At 45.4% G+C, this 16,221-nt stretch overlaps 1 protein-coding gene across 2 annotated transcripts in view; it reads right to left on the bottom strand.

Moving 5' to 3' along the window:
• Positions 1-890: 890 nt before the first annotated feature.
• Positions 891-16,221, bottom strand: part of LOC111951277 (PRKC apoptosis WT1 regulator protein) — a 76,809-nt gene continuing 61,478 nt past the window's right edge. Inside the window, exons 4-7 of one of the 2 annotated variants that reach the window (XM_023969328.2) lie at positions 12,621-12,655; positions 7,026-7,140; positions 5,567-5,671; positions 891-1,430 (exon numbers count right to left, since the gene is read on the bottom strand). In XM_023969328.2, the coding sequence (XP_023825096.1) occupies positions 1,344-1,430; positions 5,567-5,671; positions 7,026-7,140; positions 12,621-12,655 (342 nt within the window). In that variant the 3' untranslated portion in view covers positions 891-1,343. The remainder of the gene's footprint in view (positions 1,431-5,566; positions 5,672-7,025; positions 7,141-12,620; positions 12,656-16,221) is intronic. The other variant, XM_023969329.2, reaches the window with a different exon arrangement.

The raw sequence follows: 16,221 nt of genomic DNA, 5'->3' as shown, positions 1-16,221 counted from the left end.
TATTTCTACTGGGGCGAAACCTCAAGACCTCTCCCCATCAACAATACTATAACATTTCATTTTCAACATTGAAATGGCTATAAAGCATAGAATTAATGAAAACAAATTGCTTGCTTTTCATGATTTATAACGGGGATATATATATTTGAATGACTTCAGGTTGAAAATATACCACCTGGGAAAAAATCAAGGCGTGAATTGTGTATAGCAGAGTATGGCATTCGTCATATCCTAGCTCAACACCAACAATATAAAATAGGCTACTAAAATCATTCCAATCCCCATTAAAAGGCAAAGGCAGTTTAGCGTATTACGGCTGGAGTCAATTTAGCTTGTTTTTGTTCTCCGAATACCATTTTAGAGTTTTTAAATTGTGTAGAAATGCAGTAAATAAAGCTTCAACTTTATCCCCCCACCCATGTCACTGGCATACCCTAAGTTTAGCTGAAACAACCCCAGTGATTAAAATGTACCAAGTATAAATCGGAACAAGAGAGTAAAAGCGGCATCGACAATGAACAGAAAAAGCACCAGGCTTTTTTTTATCCCCTTGGGGAAATGGAACTAATTGATTTCCAAAAAAGACTTCCRTAAACGTGCAAGGCATTATACCCACTTTGGCTGATGGTAGCAGGGATTTTGTCCTGAATTTGTTCTAAAGGACATAGGCTCCATCACAGAGCCAGTTGTTTCACGTGCAGATGAAGACCAGGTTTTAGTGCTGAGATGGATAATATGGTCACTGGGTTGTAATGATGCAGATGAACAGAAGCACAGAGAGCCGGTTGCACATAACCTAGGCAAGCATTATATACCTTGGTCGACAGATCATTAGAGTCAAAATGTCCAAGACCTCTTTAAGTTCCTAAAACAAACAAAACATCCCTCATGTGCTCGGTGATGCACCACGTACATTCAATTTCCTTTTCCTTTTTAAGATTCATCAAAAAGAACAACAAATCTAAATGGCCTATGTACAAGAGATTTACATTAAATATACCATCACAGAACCTCATTTAGACACCCCGTTGGATCTAAACAGGACTAGAGCTCTCAGTGGCTTCAGTTTCCCCTCAGAACTGAATAAAAACATTCTCAGGGAGGAAGCTAAAGGTATGACACAAAGGCTCTGAAAGCTACTTTTAAATGTCCTCTTCCACCCAGCGACAACAACAGAGACACCACTGACACAGAGAAAGGACATGCTGCTGCTGGACTTGGAATGAGGGTGGAAAGGGAAGGGTGGGTGAGAGCAGGGGGTGTAAGGCCTTGGGAGGGGCACTCCGTTGGAGGGAGGGGTGGTTTGTTCTTTTTGGAAGTGGGGATCCGTGGCCCGTTGGGTTCTACCTCGTCAGCTGGCCCACCACCTTCAGGAGAGTTTTGTTCTCCTGCTTCAGCTGCTCGTTCTCATCCTCAATGTCGTCAATGTCCTGCAAAACAAAAACAAAGGCGACAGCTCCACTTCAGCTTGATCGAAAGGAAGTCATATACCATCATTATGCAAGATCTGCCTTATTTTTTTTACCTCAGAAGAGTTAGCTTGTCAGTTTAGAGAAAGATGAGAGAGTGAGAGGTGGAACGAAAGAGTTTCACCTCCCGGGTCTCCCTTCAGGAGAATCGCCTTGATAATAACGAATGAAACTTGAACAGCTCCAATTAGACACAAATGAGGAGCCCCATTGCCATGACTCCCTCTCATCAAAGCGCTGATCTAAAAGTGACACTTCTCATTTTCGGCTTCCTCCATCACCGGCGGCAGCGACAGGCGACCGTCAGGATTAGCTAAGCCGCACTTGTCGGAAACTTAAAAAGCGAGATAGTCTGCGAATCAAACACTGGAGGTCACAGAGCCACAGACATGGTGTGGCTACAGAACAGCTCACTGTCTGAGCTGACAAGGGGAGAAAAGCAGTCTCTTTTCGCATCTGACGGCTGCTAGATTCACTCGATAGCCATGACACTTTTTCTGGCCTCCGGGACACCATTTTAACCTTTTTAAGTTACAACCGACTAATAACTTTATTCACATTTCATTTAATCTCCCAAAATAGATTATATCCACATGTACTTCAACTTGCATGCACCTGCTTGAGCCTGTATTCTATGTAGCCAATACCCAGAGTCAGATGTTTTCCAGGATCATACTGTCTGCCAGCACCTCAGCCTTATCCAAGCCTTCCCTACAAAACAAACTTTGCTAGTGAGTCACAGTTCAATCTTCAAGCGCCGCGAGAAAGAGACGCCACACTGGATCTGTTCCTTATCTCCTCCCTTCCCATCAGGCCTTGCAGGAACCTCTCCGAGGGACATTTCTGATCACTATCGCCCCGGCGAGTGTTCCCACAGGGAGGCTGCCTCTTATGAGGTCCTGTTCATGTGATGCTATCAGGGCTCTCTGATCCAACAGTTATATGGCCTCCTCCACATGGCCAGATGGCTCATAGGCTGTAGACTGCAGTGGCTATCTTAATGAAGAAATGTGAAGATAATAAAGACAGCCAGGCATAGAGGACACTTGCAAGTTCCTGAAATGTGCAAAATCAACACTGACCAGCAACTGTATTTGTTGGCAGGGGAGACTCAGGGATTGTTTGCATTGGAATGCCTCATCGAGGAAGGCTACAAACTCTCTTTTGGAATATTTCAGAGATGAAAGGCTTTGGGAGGCCTGCTGCTGGGTTTCCCAATGCCAAAACCTGTGACCCAGATAACGTGAGCAAGGGTCATGCGATGGGGAGAGTTTGTTGATGGTCTCGGAGTGCTGGGAACACTGGACCAAGACTGTAGACTCAGGAAACAGAAACTCTGACCTCGGATTAAACCAACAGCAAAGAGATCAGCTGTTGAGGTTTCTTCTCAATATTCAATGCCAGGAGGGAGACAATGATATTTGAAACCTTCAAAGTGAGTGAATGCCATCTATTTTAGAAAAATACAAAATAACATCGGGAGAAATGCTAAGGAATGTGTTTCACAGTAGGATCTACAGTAGGTATGGAGACAGGGGGTGGGGTATTTGCCTCTCTGTATACAGTGTGGGTCTACAGTAGGTATGGAGACAGGGGATGGGGTATTTGCCTGTAGGCTGTCACAGATCTGACTCCCTGGTGCCTAGAGAAAGAGGCACATGAGACACAGCTGTCTCTTTACATTCAGAGTCTGTGGATTTAGCATAATGCATGGACTACTAAATGGTTACATAACATTCAGGAGCGCATAGGAGTGTAAATGTAGTAACTCTTGCCTAATGATGAATTAATTACAGGCTGATAACCCTAGTGGTTATAAGTCACGTTACATATCAGGGGATGATTGAAATCAGCCTCCTACCACCGCGTGTAGGATGTTGATTGGCATAAGGACTCTTGACTTATAGCAGTTTTCTTCAGACTAGATCCGATAAACTCTCTGTCAGGGACGGGGACATGTCATGTTTTGAAAAGGGCAGCTGTTCTAAGTCAGGAGGCACACAGCGAAACTCAAAAGTTCTTTCTCCAAACTGCCATGGGGTGCAGGGGAGTGAAACTGAAGAGCTCTGCACCTCGAACGGGTCTGCATATCGTTTACTTCAGGCTCTGTAGACCAAAATCGGATGGGGTTACCCGTGCGGTTGACAATGAGTTTAAAATGTTGATAAAACACCAATCAGATCCAGTTCAGAGGTTGGGGTACGGGAGATAAAGAGAGTGAGAAAGAACATGAGAAAATGACTTTTTTGGGGGGTGCCTGTGCGAGTGTTAATCCTTGCAAGCGCTGGATAATTGTAATCTTCTGCTTATCCGAGAAGCAGCTTTACAATATCAAGCTGATTGCCTGCAGATAGTGACGTGGTAATTTAGTACTCTGCTTCACTCAACACAGCTGTGAGATACTGAATAGCGCCAAGTTTCCTCTGCAGTGCAGAGTTACTAAAAATGACAAGCTTTCAACTGACAATTAAGAGAAACTATAATAAGATTAAAGTTGCAATATGTAACTTTTTGGGTGACCTGACCAAATTCACATAGAAATGTGTGTTATAGATCAGTAATTCTCATTGAAACCAAGTCAAAGAAGTGGTAGATCTGTTCTACGTGTGCTATTTATATGCTTCCCTTAAGTTACATTTTTGCATTTTTTTCTTTCAGTTTTGTACACCAGCTTTAAACAACTGAAAATACAATATTTTTTGTTATGGAAAATATATTTCCCAGCTGTTTAAATGGTACAATGATTCTCTACACTATACTTGCCAGTTGCCACAAACTGAAATTAAGCGAACTACTAGAATTTTTGCAACCAGGAAATGGCGGAGCTATTTCTGCATAGTGCATCTTTAACTGTGGCAGTTAGACGTGGCAAGACAGAGTTGTCCATCAAAGGATTACTGGCACACAAAAAAACATACATTACTATACCTGTGTTCTAGACTAAAAGGGCACCATACATAGCATACATTATCATGTAAGTAGCATACTATTCATTTATAATACAATTGAGAGCACAATTGAGAGCATCCTGTCGGGCTGTATCACCACCTGGTACAGCAACTGCACCGCCCACAACCGCAAGGCTCTCCAGAGGGTGGTGCAGTCTGCATAACGCATCACCGGGGGCAAACAACTTGCCCTCCTGGACACCTACAGCACGCGATGTCACAGGAAGGCCAAAAAGATCATCAAGGACAATAACCACCCGAGCAACTGCCTGTTCACCCCGCTATCATCCAGAAGGCGAGGTCAGTACAGGTGCATCAAAGCTGGGACCGAGACACTGAAAAACAGCTTCTATCTTAAGGCCATCAGATTGTTAAACAGCCATCACTAACACAGGGAGGCTGCTGCCTACATACAGACTTGAAATCATTGGCCACTTTAATAAATGGATCACTAGTGACTTTTATAATGCCACTTTAATAATGTTTACATATCTTGCATTACTCATCTCTTATGTATATACTGTATTTTATACCATCTATTGCATCTTGCCTATGCCGCTCGGTCATCACTCATCCATATCTTTATATTCTTATATTCTTATTCCATTCCTTACTTAGATTTGTGTGTATTAGGTAGTTGTTGTGGAATTGTTAAATTACATGTTAGATATTGCTGCACTCTCGGAACTAGAAGCACAAGCATATCACTACACTCGCAATAACATCTGCTAACCATGTGTATGTGACCAATAAAATTTGATTTGAATATTTGTGAAAGTAGATCTAGCCCTGTTGCTCTAACATCTGTATAGTAACCTCTTCAAAATACCTTAAACTCTCAGTGCCTTAGAGGCTGCCCACACTAGCCCATCTCTACCCTCTCAACCCTGGATGACAGTCTCCAACACTCCCCACTCTAGCCCAACTCTACCCTGTCAACTCTGGTTGACCCTCCCCAAGAATCTAGCCCAACTCTACCCTCTCAACCCTGGGTGACCGTCTCCAACACTCCCCAGCCTAGCCACTCTACCCTCGGTGACCCTCTCCAAAAATCTACCCCACCTCTACCCTGGTTGACCCTCTCCAACACTCCCCAGCCTAGCCCAACTCTACCCTCTCAACCCTGGGCAAACCCTCTCCATCACTCACTCTATTCAGCAAGTCAATCTCCTCCTTGAGCTTTCCAATCAGGTCGTCTTTATCCTGGTGGGCTTTCAGCAGCTGCCCGTTCTCCTGCCTCTGTCTGGCCAGCTCCTGAGGAAGAAGGGGCAACGTTAGAACACATTGTTAACGTTAGAACACATACTGCAGCACTTTGGTATGGTCCACACACAGACAGAGAGACAGAAACAGAGAGAGAACAAATATAGAAGCCTCAGCAATGTGGACATATGGTCACGTTTCAAGATGATATTTACGCTGCGAAATGAAGGCTCGCCAGGAATCCGCCTCTCCAACTTAACTTTGTTTTTACTACAGATAAGCGTGAACTGGTTTCCATGGAAACCCATATAGCAACGAGAAAACATCAAAACAATGTAGCATGATGTCCATACCGTGGCGACCATAAATCTTCAGGCCGCGGAAGATAAATGTTATTTTATGGAGGGTTACATGGGTAACTGAAGCTTCAAAGTAATACTTTCATTATCATGATGAATGACACTACAATGCGATACTCAAAGCAATCAAGGATGCTGCACATTTGTCAATGTTGTGTAAAGCTATGAAATCTACTGCATTTAAACAAGCCAGAGACCAGTGACAGAACTTGCTGAAATCAATACAAAACTAAAGTGCACCGACTGCTCTCTCGAACTCGCCAGTGATGTGCAAACTCTTAATTTACAGGCGTCGTGGCAAGTGAAAGTAGTAGATTTTCTTTTATAAATGTCCTGGACCAGGATGACATTTGAGAATCTAAAAAGTGATTGAGAGGGAGTACAGAGTGTTTCATAAGAACAGGGTGATGGGGAAGAGAGAACTCCCCCTCTCCCTAACTCCAGTAAAATACATTCTCTGACTGAACACAGAGGAGTTATTGCAGACAGGAATATAGGAAGGGCTACATCTGACTGAAGACGAACAGCGAGGCCAGACTGGGCAGCCGCTCAAACGACTCGGTGAGGAATTCATATTTTAAAAACAAATCCTCAAGATTTATCAGGATGCTGATAGATGCTTTAAAAACAGTTATAGCAGCAGGGCCTTGGGAGAGGAGACCTATCAAAGTCTCTCTGCCCCTGTGACAGATGGACAGACAAACACAGGGCTTTCAGGAAACGTGAGATGGATATAGACAGGAAGGATAACAAATACCAACAAAATGTCAAATGTGCCAAGAAGCATAACAGTCATTCTGAAATAATCAACTAAAACATGTCGTATTTTAATATTTCAAACATCACAGTCACATTATAAACATTGGATAGTGATGATGGATAGGCCTGTGTTGAAATACAGTTGTCAACTAGTGAACGATAGGCCTAATGCGGAACCTTCCCCCAGCTATGCTTGCTTGCACTAATCCAATGCGTTCAATGCATGAGGGGGAGTGACCGAGTGCACACTTCTGGGGGAATGGTAGAGCAAGCCTAATTTTGAGTACCTTTTCCAGTTCCTCCATCCTCCTCTCCAGTCCTCCGGGTACGGCGGCGTTGCCGTGGCGGTGTCGACTATTCCCCCCCGCCGCCTCCTCAGAACCAGGACCGCCAGAGCTGCTGCTGCCATAACACACACATCAATACTTCTGACCAACACCAATGTCCATGCTTTCAACACTGACTCATGTCCATAATAGAACTGGGTACGGTACACGTTCACAACGCACGTGCACAAAAACCTGTAGTTTGTGAAGTAAATCCAATAAGGAACGTATAAACCTTTTGAAAGTTCCCTGACATTCAAAAGCATCACATAAAAACTGAAAAGCTGTTGCAGCGTATGACTCAGAGCCTGTTGAACACACAATACAGCTCTAATGGTCAGACTTAAGTGTGAGGAGAACAAGTATTTATACCTTTTATCCCATTAGAACATAAAAGCTGTCAGCGTTCTATCTCGAAGGGCGAAGAATGGATTCTGAATATGAGGCAATTTCAGTATGACCATCTGAATGCTGAGATGTGTAAAGAGTGCCCTGTATAAATCCACTTCATGTCATTAGCAACAAAGCGTCCCTATTCATCGGCTAGTGAAAAGAGGTGCTCCAGGGTCCTTGGTCTGCTAGTGAGGGACATAAACAGCTCTCTCCCCCTTTCTCTCTCTCGTTCTCGCTCTTCTCTGAGAGAAGACTCTCGGGGGCAGCGAGGGGAATATTGGAACTTATTTCCTAGCGGCCTTATTTCAATAATTACTGAAGTGGAAGACTTGGAATGAGCTGCGCTCCTCATATTTTTACCCATGCGGATTGTGCCCGGTCCAATAACTCTCTCCTGGAATCAAATTATTGGGCAGCCTCTGGGCTTCGCCTCATTGCTTAAGAGGGTTGTCTGCATATTTCACAAAAAGGACCACAAAAAAAGAAAAAAAAGGGAAGCTTCTGGAATTGCTACAGAAAAGCACAATATTCCATTGTGTACCACCTGTAGACGTGTGTTCATGCTGCTACCTACTGGGAATTCAATAGACCAGTTAAGCTAAGAGTGATACCAGTCTCTTGTAGGAGTACAGTATGTCTGCATTACAGGAAAGCAAACTTCAATATTTCTTAAAACGGGGTTGAATACCTACTTATGCTGAGCAGTAAATAAATATACCTTTCTGAGACTACACRATCACAAGCTCTCTAAGAAGCAGAAATCTGACCTATCTCCCCTTCCATCTCTTTTATTTCGCCAGGAAACTCCACCGCTCATAATACAAACACTCAGGTAGTAATGCAGTTTTTTGGGGCTATTTGACATTTACTTCCTCAGTAACTCAGAGGCTGAGCCCACAGAAATTATTTTGTGCCCATTGCTTTTGATGCTAGAGAGAAAGTCCTTGAAATGCTCTCCATGGCACTTGCCTATGCCAAGTGAATTAAATGTTTTTGGCTGAATGTCTTCGAGGCCACTCCGCCCTTGTGGATGCAAACACACACACACACTCTCTACATCCCTCTGTCTCTAGGGCTTGCAGCATCTGCCAGGCACCCAGTCTAAATGGCCATGCCCTCAGTGCTAATCACCCCACTCTGGTCCATTAGCGCCCCGCAGAGAGCGCACGGGAGACAGGCAGAGGCAATGATCCACTCTTGGAGGTCTCAGCAGGTGGGGGTTGGAGAGGAGAGACAGAACCAATAACAGAGTGGTAACCCAATGGCCACACACAACAAGCACTGAGATGCCTGGTGTGGTCTGCTAGCAGAGCCCAGGGGAACAGAGAAGGCCCATCCATCTTAAAGTCATAAGACTGACAACCAGCGACAGGCTGATCGCCATAATAGCCCATAATGATAGTGTAGTGAGAGAGGATGGTGTGAATACATTAGCAGCCTGTTGTATAGTTTTGTTGGAGTTCACAGAGACAGGGTTGTCCAATATTTCCACCATCTTCTGCCCACCTGTCAGCCACTCTGCTCCACAACACTGGACCAGCCGACAGTGGAGGCCAGCCAATCACAGTAGTACATCATTATTGGGCCAGATTGGGAGCGTCAGCCGGTGAACTGGGCAGGGATCACACAGAACTTAACAATTTGATGGTGATTGTCTTTATGCAAATAGTGGAAAAGAATGTCCAAATGGTGGTTGGGAATTTAGCAGTGTGGTGTCCAGAAAAACTGAGGTGTCAATGGCTATGGACATTTAACAGTGTGATGTCCAGGAAGAAGATAAATTGAGGTGTCAATGGCCACACCATATGCAAGAAATATACTGACTTGGTGTGGATTAATTGACTCTTGTATGCTCCAATAAGTCAATCATAGTAAGTGTGTGGTATAAATAGGATGTAAGCTGACCTTGATTGAACTTCAATTCCTTTTCGAGACATCGGATTGTCTTGACATGGCCTCATGTCACTCAATGTTGCATTGCCTGCAAACTTGTCGAACGATAGTCTGAACAAAATGTACACGCCTGTTGTTGGCGTACAGTCAACTACTAGAGCAGGTTTTCCCAAACTCTGTCCTGGGGCCCCCCCTGGGTACACAGCTGATTCAAATAATCAAAGCTTACTTGAATTAGGGTGGGCCCCAGGACCGAGGTTGGGAAACCCTGTACGAGAAGACACCCGGCGAGTTAAGCTGTGCTGTCATTTCTGATGCATTGAAATCAAACTGGAACTAGATGTTCTGACAGGCACCGTAAACAGAGTGCATTTTCAATTGTGAAACTTCAAAATCTAGTACATGCAAGGTCATCTGCTATGGTAATTAATGAACCATCAGATCCTCCTCTCCACCCTCTCCGAGTTGGGCATCTCCGGCGCGGCCCACGCTTGGATTGCGTCCTACCTGACAGGTCGCTCCTACCAGGTGGCGTGGCGAGGAATCTGTCTCCGCACACGTCTGCTCACCACTGGTGTCCCCCAGGGCTCTGTTCTAGGCCCTCTCCCTATTCTCGCTTATACACCCAAGTCATGGCTCTGTCATTATCCTCACATTGGCCTCTCCTATCATTGCTATGCAGACGACAACACAATTAATCTTCTCCTTTCCCCCCTCTGATAACCAGGTGGCGAATCGCATCTCTGCATGTCTGGCAGACATATCAGTGTGGATGACGGATCACCACCTCAAGCTGAACCTCGGCAAGACGGAGCTGCTCTTCCTCCCGGGAAGGACTGCGCCGTTCCATGATCTCGCCATCACGGTTGACAACTCCATTGTGTCCTCCTCCAGAGCGCTAAGAACCTTGGCGTGAATCCTGGACAACACCCTGTCGTTCTCAACTCACATCAAGGCGGTGACCCGTTCCTGTATGTTCATGCTCTAACAACATTCGCAGAGTACGACCCTGCCTCACACAGGAAGCGGCGCAGGTCCTATCCAGGCACTTGTCATCTCCCGTCTGGATTACTGCAACTCGGCTGTTGGCTGGCTCCCTGCCTGTGCCATTAAACCCCTACAACTCATCCAGAACGCCGCCAGCCCGTCTGGTGTTCAACCTTCCCAAGTTCTCTCACGTCACCCCGCTCCTCCGCTCTCTCCACTGGCTTCCAGTTGAAGCTCGCATCCGCTACAAGACCAGTGTGCTTGCCTACGGAGCTGCGAGGGGGAACGGCACCTCCGTACCTTCAGGGCTCTGATCAGGCCCTACACCCAAAACAAGGGCACTGCGTTTCATCCACCTCTGGCCTGCTCGCCTCCTACCTCTGAGGAAGTTACAGTTTCCCGCTCAGCCAGTCAAAACTGTTCGGTGCTCTGGCCCCCAATGGTGGAACAAACTCCCTCACGACGCCAGGTCAGCGGAGTCAATCACCACCTTTCGGAGACACCTGAAACCCCACCTCTTTAAGGAATACCTAGGATAGGATAAAGTATTCCTCCTACCCCCCCTCCCCCTTAAATGAGTTAGATGCACTATTGTAAAGTGTTGTTCCACTGGATATCATAAGGTGAATGCACCAATTTGTAAGTCGCTCTGGATAAGAGCGTCTGCTAAATGCTTAAATGTAAATGTAATTAACCTCTCTAGGATTGGGGGCAGCATTTTCACGTTTGGATGAAAAACATACCCAAATTCAACTGCCAGTTACTCATCGCCAGGAGATAAGATATGCATATTATTAGTAGATTTGGATAGAAAACACTCTGAAGTTTCTAAAACTGTTTGAGTCATGTCTGAGAATAACAGAACTTATTTAGCAGGCGAAACCTCGAGGACAAACCATTCAGATTTTTTTTTTTTTTTGAGGTCACTGTCTTTTCAGTGAGTTTTCATTGGGACACCAGATTTCTAAGCAACTTGCTTGCAGTTCTTACGGCTTCCACTGGATGTCAACAGTCATGAGAAATAGGTTGAGGTTATTCCTTTGTGTAATGAAGAAATACGGCCATCTTGAAGTCGAGGCACTCCTGGTGTCCTAGACATGCGTTTCAATCAAACAGAAGGCATGCTACATATCGTTTTAATCCTTTATTGAACACATATCATCCAGTCTTCAATTTTATCGATTATTAACGTTAAAAAAATACCTAAAGTTGTATTACATAAGTAGTTTGACATTTTTTGGCAAAGTTTAAAGGTAACCTTTGATATATTTTGTCGTCATGTTTGAGCAAGTTGGAACCAGTGTTTTTCTGGATCAAACGCGCCAAATAAATGGACATTTTGGACATATAATCGACAGAATTAATCAAACAAAAGGACCATTTGTGATGTTTATGGGACATATTGGAGTGCCAACAACAGAAGCTCGTCAAAGGTGAGGCATGAATTATATTTTTATTCTGCGTTTTGTGTCGCTCCTGCAGGGTTGAAATGTTCTCTCTTTTGTTTACAATGGTGCTATGCTCAGATAATAGCATCGTATGCTTTCGCTGAAAAAGCCTATTTGAATTCTGACATGTTGGCTGGATTCACAACCAGTGTAGCTTTAATTTGATATCTTTCATGTGTGATTTAATGAAAGTTAGATTTTATAGTAATTTTCATAGTCATTCATTTTAATGTGGCGCTATGCATTTTCTCAGGCTTTTTGCCAAGTGATACAGTAGCGTCTTGCCTAAACTCAGATTTTTGGATATAAATATGAACTTTACCGAACATAAAATACATGTATTGTGTAACATGAAGTCCTATGAGTGTCATCTGATGAAGATTATCAAAGGTTAGTGATTAATTGTATCTCTATTTCTGCTTTTTGTTAATGCTCTCTTTAGCTGGAAACATGGCTGTCTTTTTCTGTGACTTGGCTCATACCTTACATAATCGTTTGGTGTGCTTTCGTCGTAAAACCTTTTTGAAACGGACACTTTGGCTGGATTTACAACAAGTGTAGCTTTAAAATGGTGTAAAATACTTCTATGTTTGAGGAATTTAAATTATGGGATTTCTGTTGTTTTGAATATGGCGCCATGCAGTATCACTGGCTGTTGATGAGGTTAAGGTGGGACGCTAACGTCCCACCTACCCTAGAGAGGTTAATGACCTAAACTGCTGCCTTCTCTTCCTGGTCTTCCAGGTTCTTTGTTTCTTCACTTATCACCACCTTCACTCCCACCATACCAGACACAATAATATTCTCAGCAGAAGTAATAGAGAAGGTTTCTCACCTCTGGTGGTGGCCACTCCCGGATCTTGGAGTATCCTAGGAAAACAAAGGAGAGCCATGTCAGAGGAAGGGAATACTCAGACAACAAAAGGGCCAGGGTTCTTTTGTACAGTATATTACATACTGGTGGGCTATGTCAGGGGGAGGGCCAATTCTAATGGCTAAGAAATACATGAACAAAGGCAAGGGACGTCTATCATACACAGAGGTGGATATGTTTGTTAGGATGAATACTTTATGTGCCTGAGGAAAATGATGATCTGTAGCCTGAGTTATGAATCACTTTATGCCTTATTGTATGTCTCTCTCAAATATCAATATGCCTTGCATACTGTTGTTCAGGCTAGTTATCTTTATCATTGTTTTGGTTTGCAATGGACCCTGTAGTTCCACTCTCCGTACCTCTGATACCTCCTTGGTCCCACCCCCCACACATGCGGTGACCTCACCCATTGAGACCAGCATGTCCAGAGATACAACCTCTCTTATCATCACCCAGTGCCTGGGCTTGCCTCCGCTGTACCCACGCCCCACCATACCCCTGTCTGCACATTATGCCCAGAATCTATTCTACCACGCCCATAAATCTGCTCCTTTTATTCTTTGTCCCCAACGCTCTAGGCGACCAGTTGATAGCCTTTAGCCGCACCCTCATCCTACTACTCCTCTTGTTCCTGCGGGTGATGTGGAGGTAAACCCAGGCCTGCATGTCCCCAGTCACCCTCATTTGTTGACTTCTGTGATCGAAAAAGCCTTGGCCTCATGCATGTCAACATCAGAAGCCTCCTCCCTAAGTTTGCCTTACTCACCGCTTTAGCACACTCTGCCAACCCTGATGTCCTTGCCGTGTCCGAATCCTGGCTTAGGAAGGCCACCAAAAATTCTGAGATTTCCATACCCAACTATAACACTTTCCGTCAAGATAGAACTGCCAAGGGGGAGGAGTTGCAATCTACTGCAGAGATAGCCTGCAAAGTTCTGTCATACTTTCCAGGTCTATGCCCAAACAGTTCGAACTTCTAATTTTAAAAATTAATCTCTCCAGAAATAAGTCTCTCACTGTTGCCGCCTGCTACCGACCCCCTCAGCTCCCAGCTGTGCCCTGGACACCATCTGTGAATTGATCGCTCCCCATCTAGCTTCAGAGTTTGTTCTGTTAGGTGACCTAAACTGGGATATGCTTAACACCCCGGCAGTCCTACAATCCAAGCTTGATGCCCTCAATCTCACACAAATCATCAAGGAACCCACCAGGTACAACCCTAAATCCGTAAACATGGGCACCCTAATAGACATTATCCTGACCAACCTGCCCTCCAAATACACCTCTGCTGTCTTCAATCAAGATCTCAGCGATCACTGCCTCATTGCCTGTATCCGCCACGGGTCCGCGGTCAAACGACCACCCCTCATCACTGTCAACGCTCCCTAAAACACTTCTGCGAGCAGGCCTTTCTAATCGACCTGGCCCGGGTACCCTGGAAGGATATTGCCTCATCCCGTCAGTTGAGGATGCCTGGTCATTCTTTAAATGTTACTTCCTCACCATATTAGACAAGCATGCTCCGTTCAAAAAATGCAGAACCAAGAACAGATATAGCCCTTGGTTCACTCCAGACCTGACTGCCCTCGACCAGCACAAAAACATCCTGTGGCGAACTGCAATAGCATCGAAGAGCCCCCGCGATATGCAACTGTTCAGGGAAGTCAGGAACCATACACGCAGTCAGTCAGGAAAGCAAAGGCCAGCTTTTTCAAGCAGAAATTTGCATCCTGTAGCTCTAACTCCAAAAAGTTCTGGTACTGTAAAGTCCATGAGAACAAGAGCACCTCCTCCCAGCTGCCCACTGCACTGAGGCTAGGTAACACGGTCACCACCGATAAATCCGTGATAATCGAAGACTTCAACAAGCATTTCTCAATGGCTGGCCATGCCTTCCTCCTGGCGACTCCAACCTTGGCCAACAGCCCCGCCCCCCCCGCTGCTACTCGCCCAAGCCTCCCCAGCTTCTCCTTTACCCAAATCCAGATAGCAGATGTTCTGAAAGAGCTGGAAAACCTGGACCCATACAAATCAGCTGGGCTTGACAATCTGGACCCCTATTTCTGAAACTGTCCGCCGCCATTGTCCGCACCCCCTATCACCAGCCTGTTCAACCTCTCCTTCGTATCATCTGAGATCCCAAGGATTGGAAAGCTGCCGCGGTCATCCCCTCTTCAAAGGGGGAGAACCCCTGGGCCCAAACTGTTACAGACCTATATCCATCCTGCCCTGCCTATCTAAGGTCTTCGAAAGCCAAGTCAACAAACAGATCACTGACCATCTCGAATCCCACCTTACCTTCTCCGCTGTGCAATTCCGGTTTCGAGCGCGTCATGGGTGCACCTCAGCCACGCTCAAGGTACTAAACGATATCATAACCGCCATCGATAAAAGACATTACTGTGCAGCCGTCTTCATCGACCTGGCCAAGGCTTTCGACTCTGTCAATCACCATATTCTTATCGGCAGACTCAGTAGCCTCGGTTTTTCTAATGACTGCCTTGCCTGGTTCACCAACTACTTTACAGACAGAGTTCAGTGTGTCAAATCGGAGGGCATGTTGTCCGGTCCTCTGGCAGTCTCTATGGGGGTACCACAGGGTTCAATTCTCGGGCCGACTCTTTTCTCTGTATCATCAATGATGTTGCTCTTGCTGCGGGCGATTCCCTGATCCACCTCTACGCAGACGACACCATTCTATATACTTCCGGCCCTTCCTTGGACACTGTGCTATCTAACCTCCAAACGAGCTTCAATGCCATACAACACTCCTTCCGTGGCCTCCAACTGCTCTTAAACGCTAGTAAAACCAAATGCATGCTTTTCAACCGTTCGCTGCCTGCACCCGCACGCCCGACTAGCATCACCACCCTGGACGGTTCCGACCTAGAATATGTGGACATCTATAAGTACCTAGGTGTCTGGCTAGACTGCAAACTCTCCTTCCAGACTCATATCAAACATCTCCAATCCAAAATCAAAGCAAGAATCGGCTTTCTATTCCGCAACAAAGCCTCCTTCACTCACGCCGCCAAACTTACCCTAGTAAAACTAACTATCCTACCGATCCTCGACTTCGGCGATGTCATCTACAAAATAGCTTCCAATACTCTACTCAGCAAACTGGATGCAGTTTATCACAGTGCCATTCGTTTTGTTACTAAAGCACCTTATACGACCCACCACTGCGACCTGTATGCCCTAGTCGGCTGGCCCTCGCTACATGTTCGTCGTCAGACCCACTGGCTCCAGGTCATCTACAAGGCTATGCTAGGTAAAGTGCCGCCTTATCTCAGTTCACTGGTTACGATGGCTACACCCACCCGCAACACGCGCTCCAGCAGGTGTATCTCACTGATCATCCCTAAAGCCAAAACCTCATTTGGACGCCTTTCCTTCCAGTTCTCTGCTGCCTGCGACTGGAACGAATTGCAAAAATCTTGAAGTTGGAGACTTTTATCTCCCTCAACAACTTTAAAAATCTGCTATCCGAGCAGCTACCGATCGCTGCAGCTGTACATAGTCCATCTCTAAAACTACCCACCCAATTTACCTACCT

The sequence above is a fragment of the Salvelinus sp. IW2-2015 genome, linkage group LG24 (assembly GCF_002910315.2).
Source record: "Salvelinus sp. IW2-2015 linkage group LG24, ASM291031v2, whole genome shotgun sequence".
NCBI lineage: Eukaryota > Metazoa > Chordata > Actinopteri > Salmoniformes > Salmonidae > Salvelinus > Salvelinus sp. IW2-2015.
This window is presented reverse-complemented; position numbering and strand designations above follow the sequence as displayed.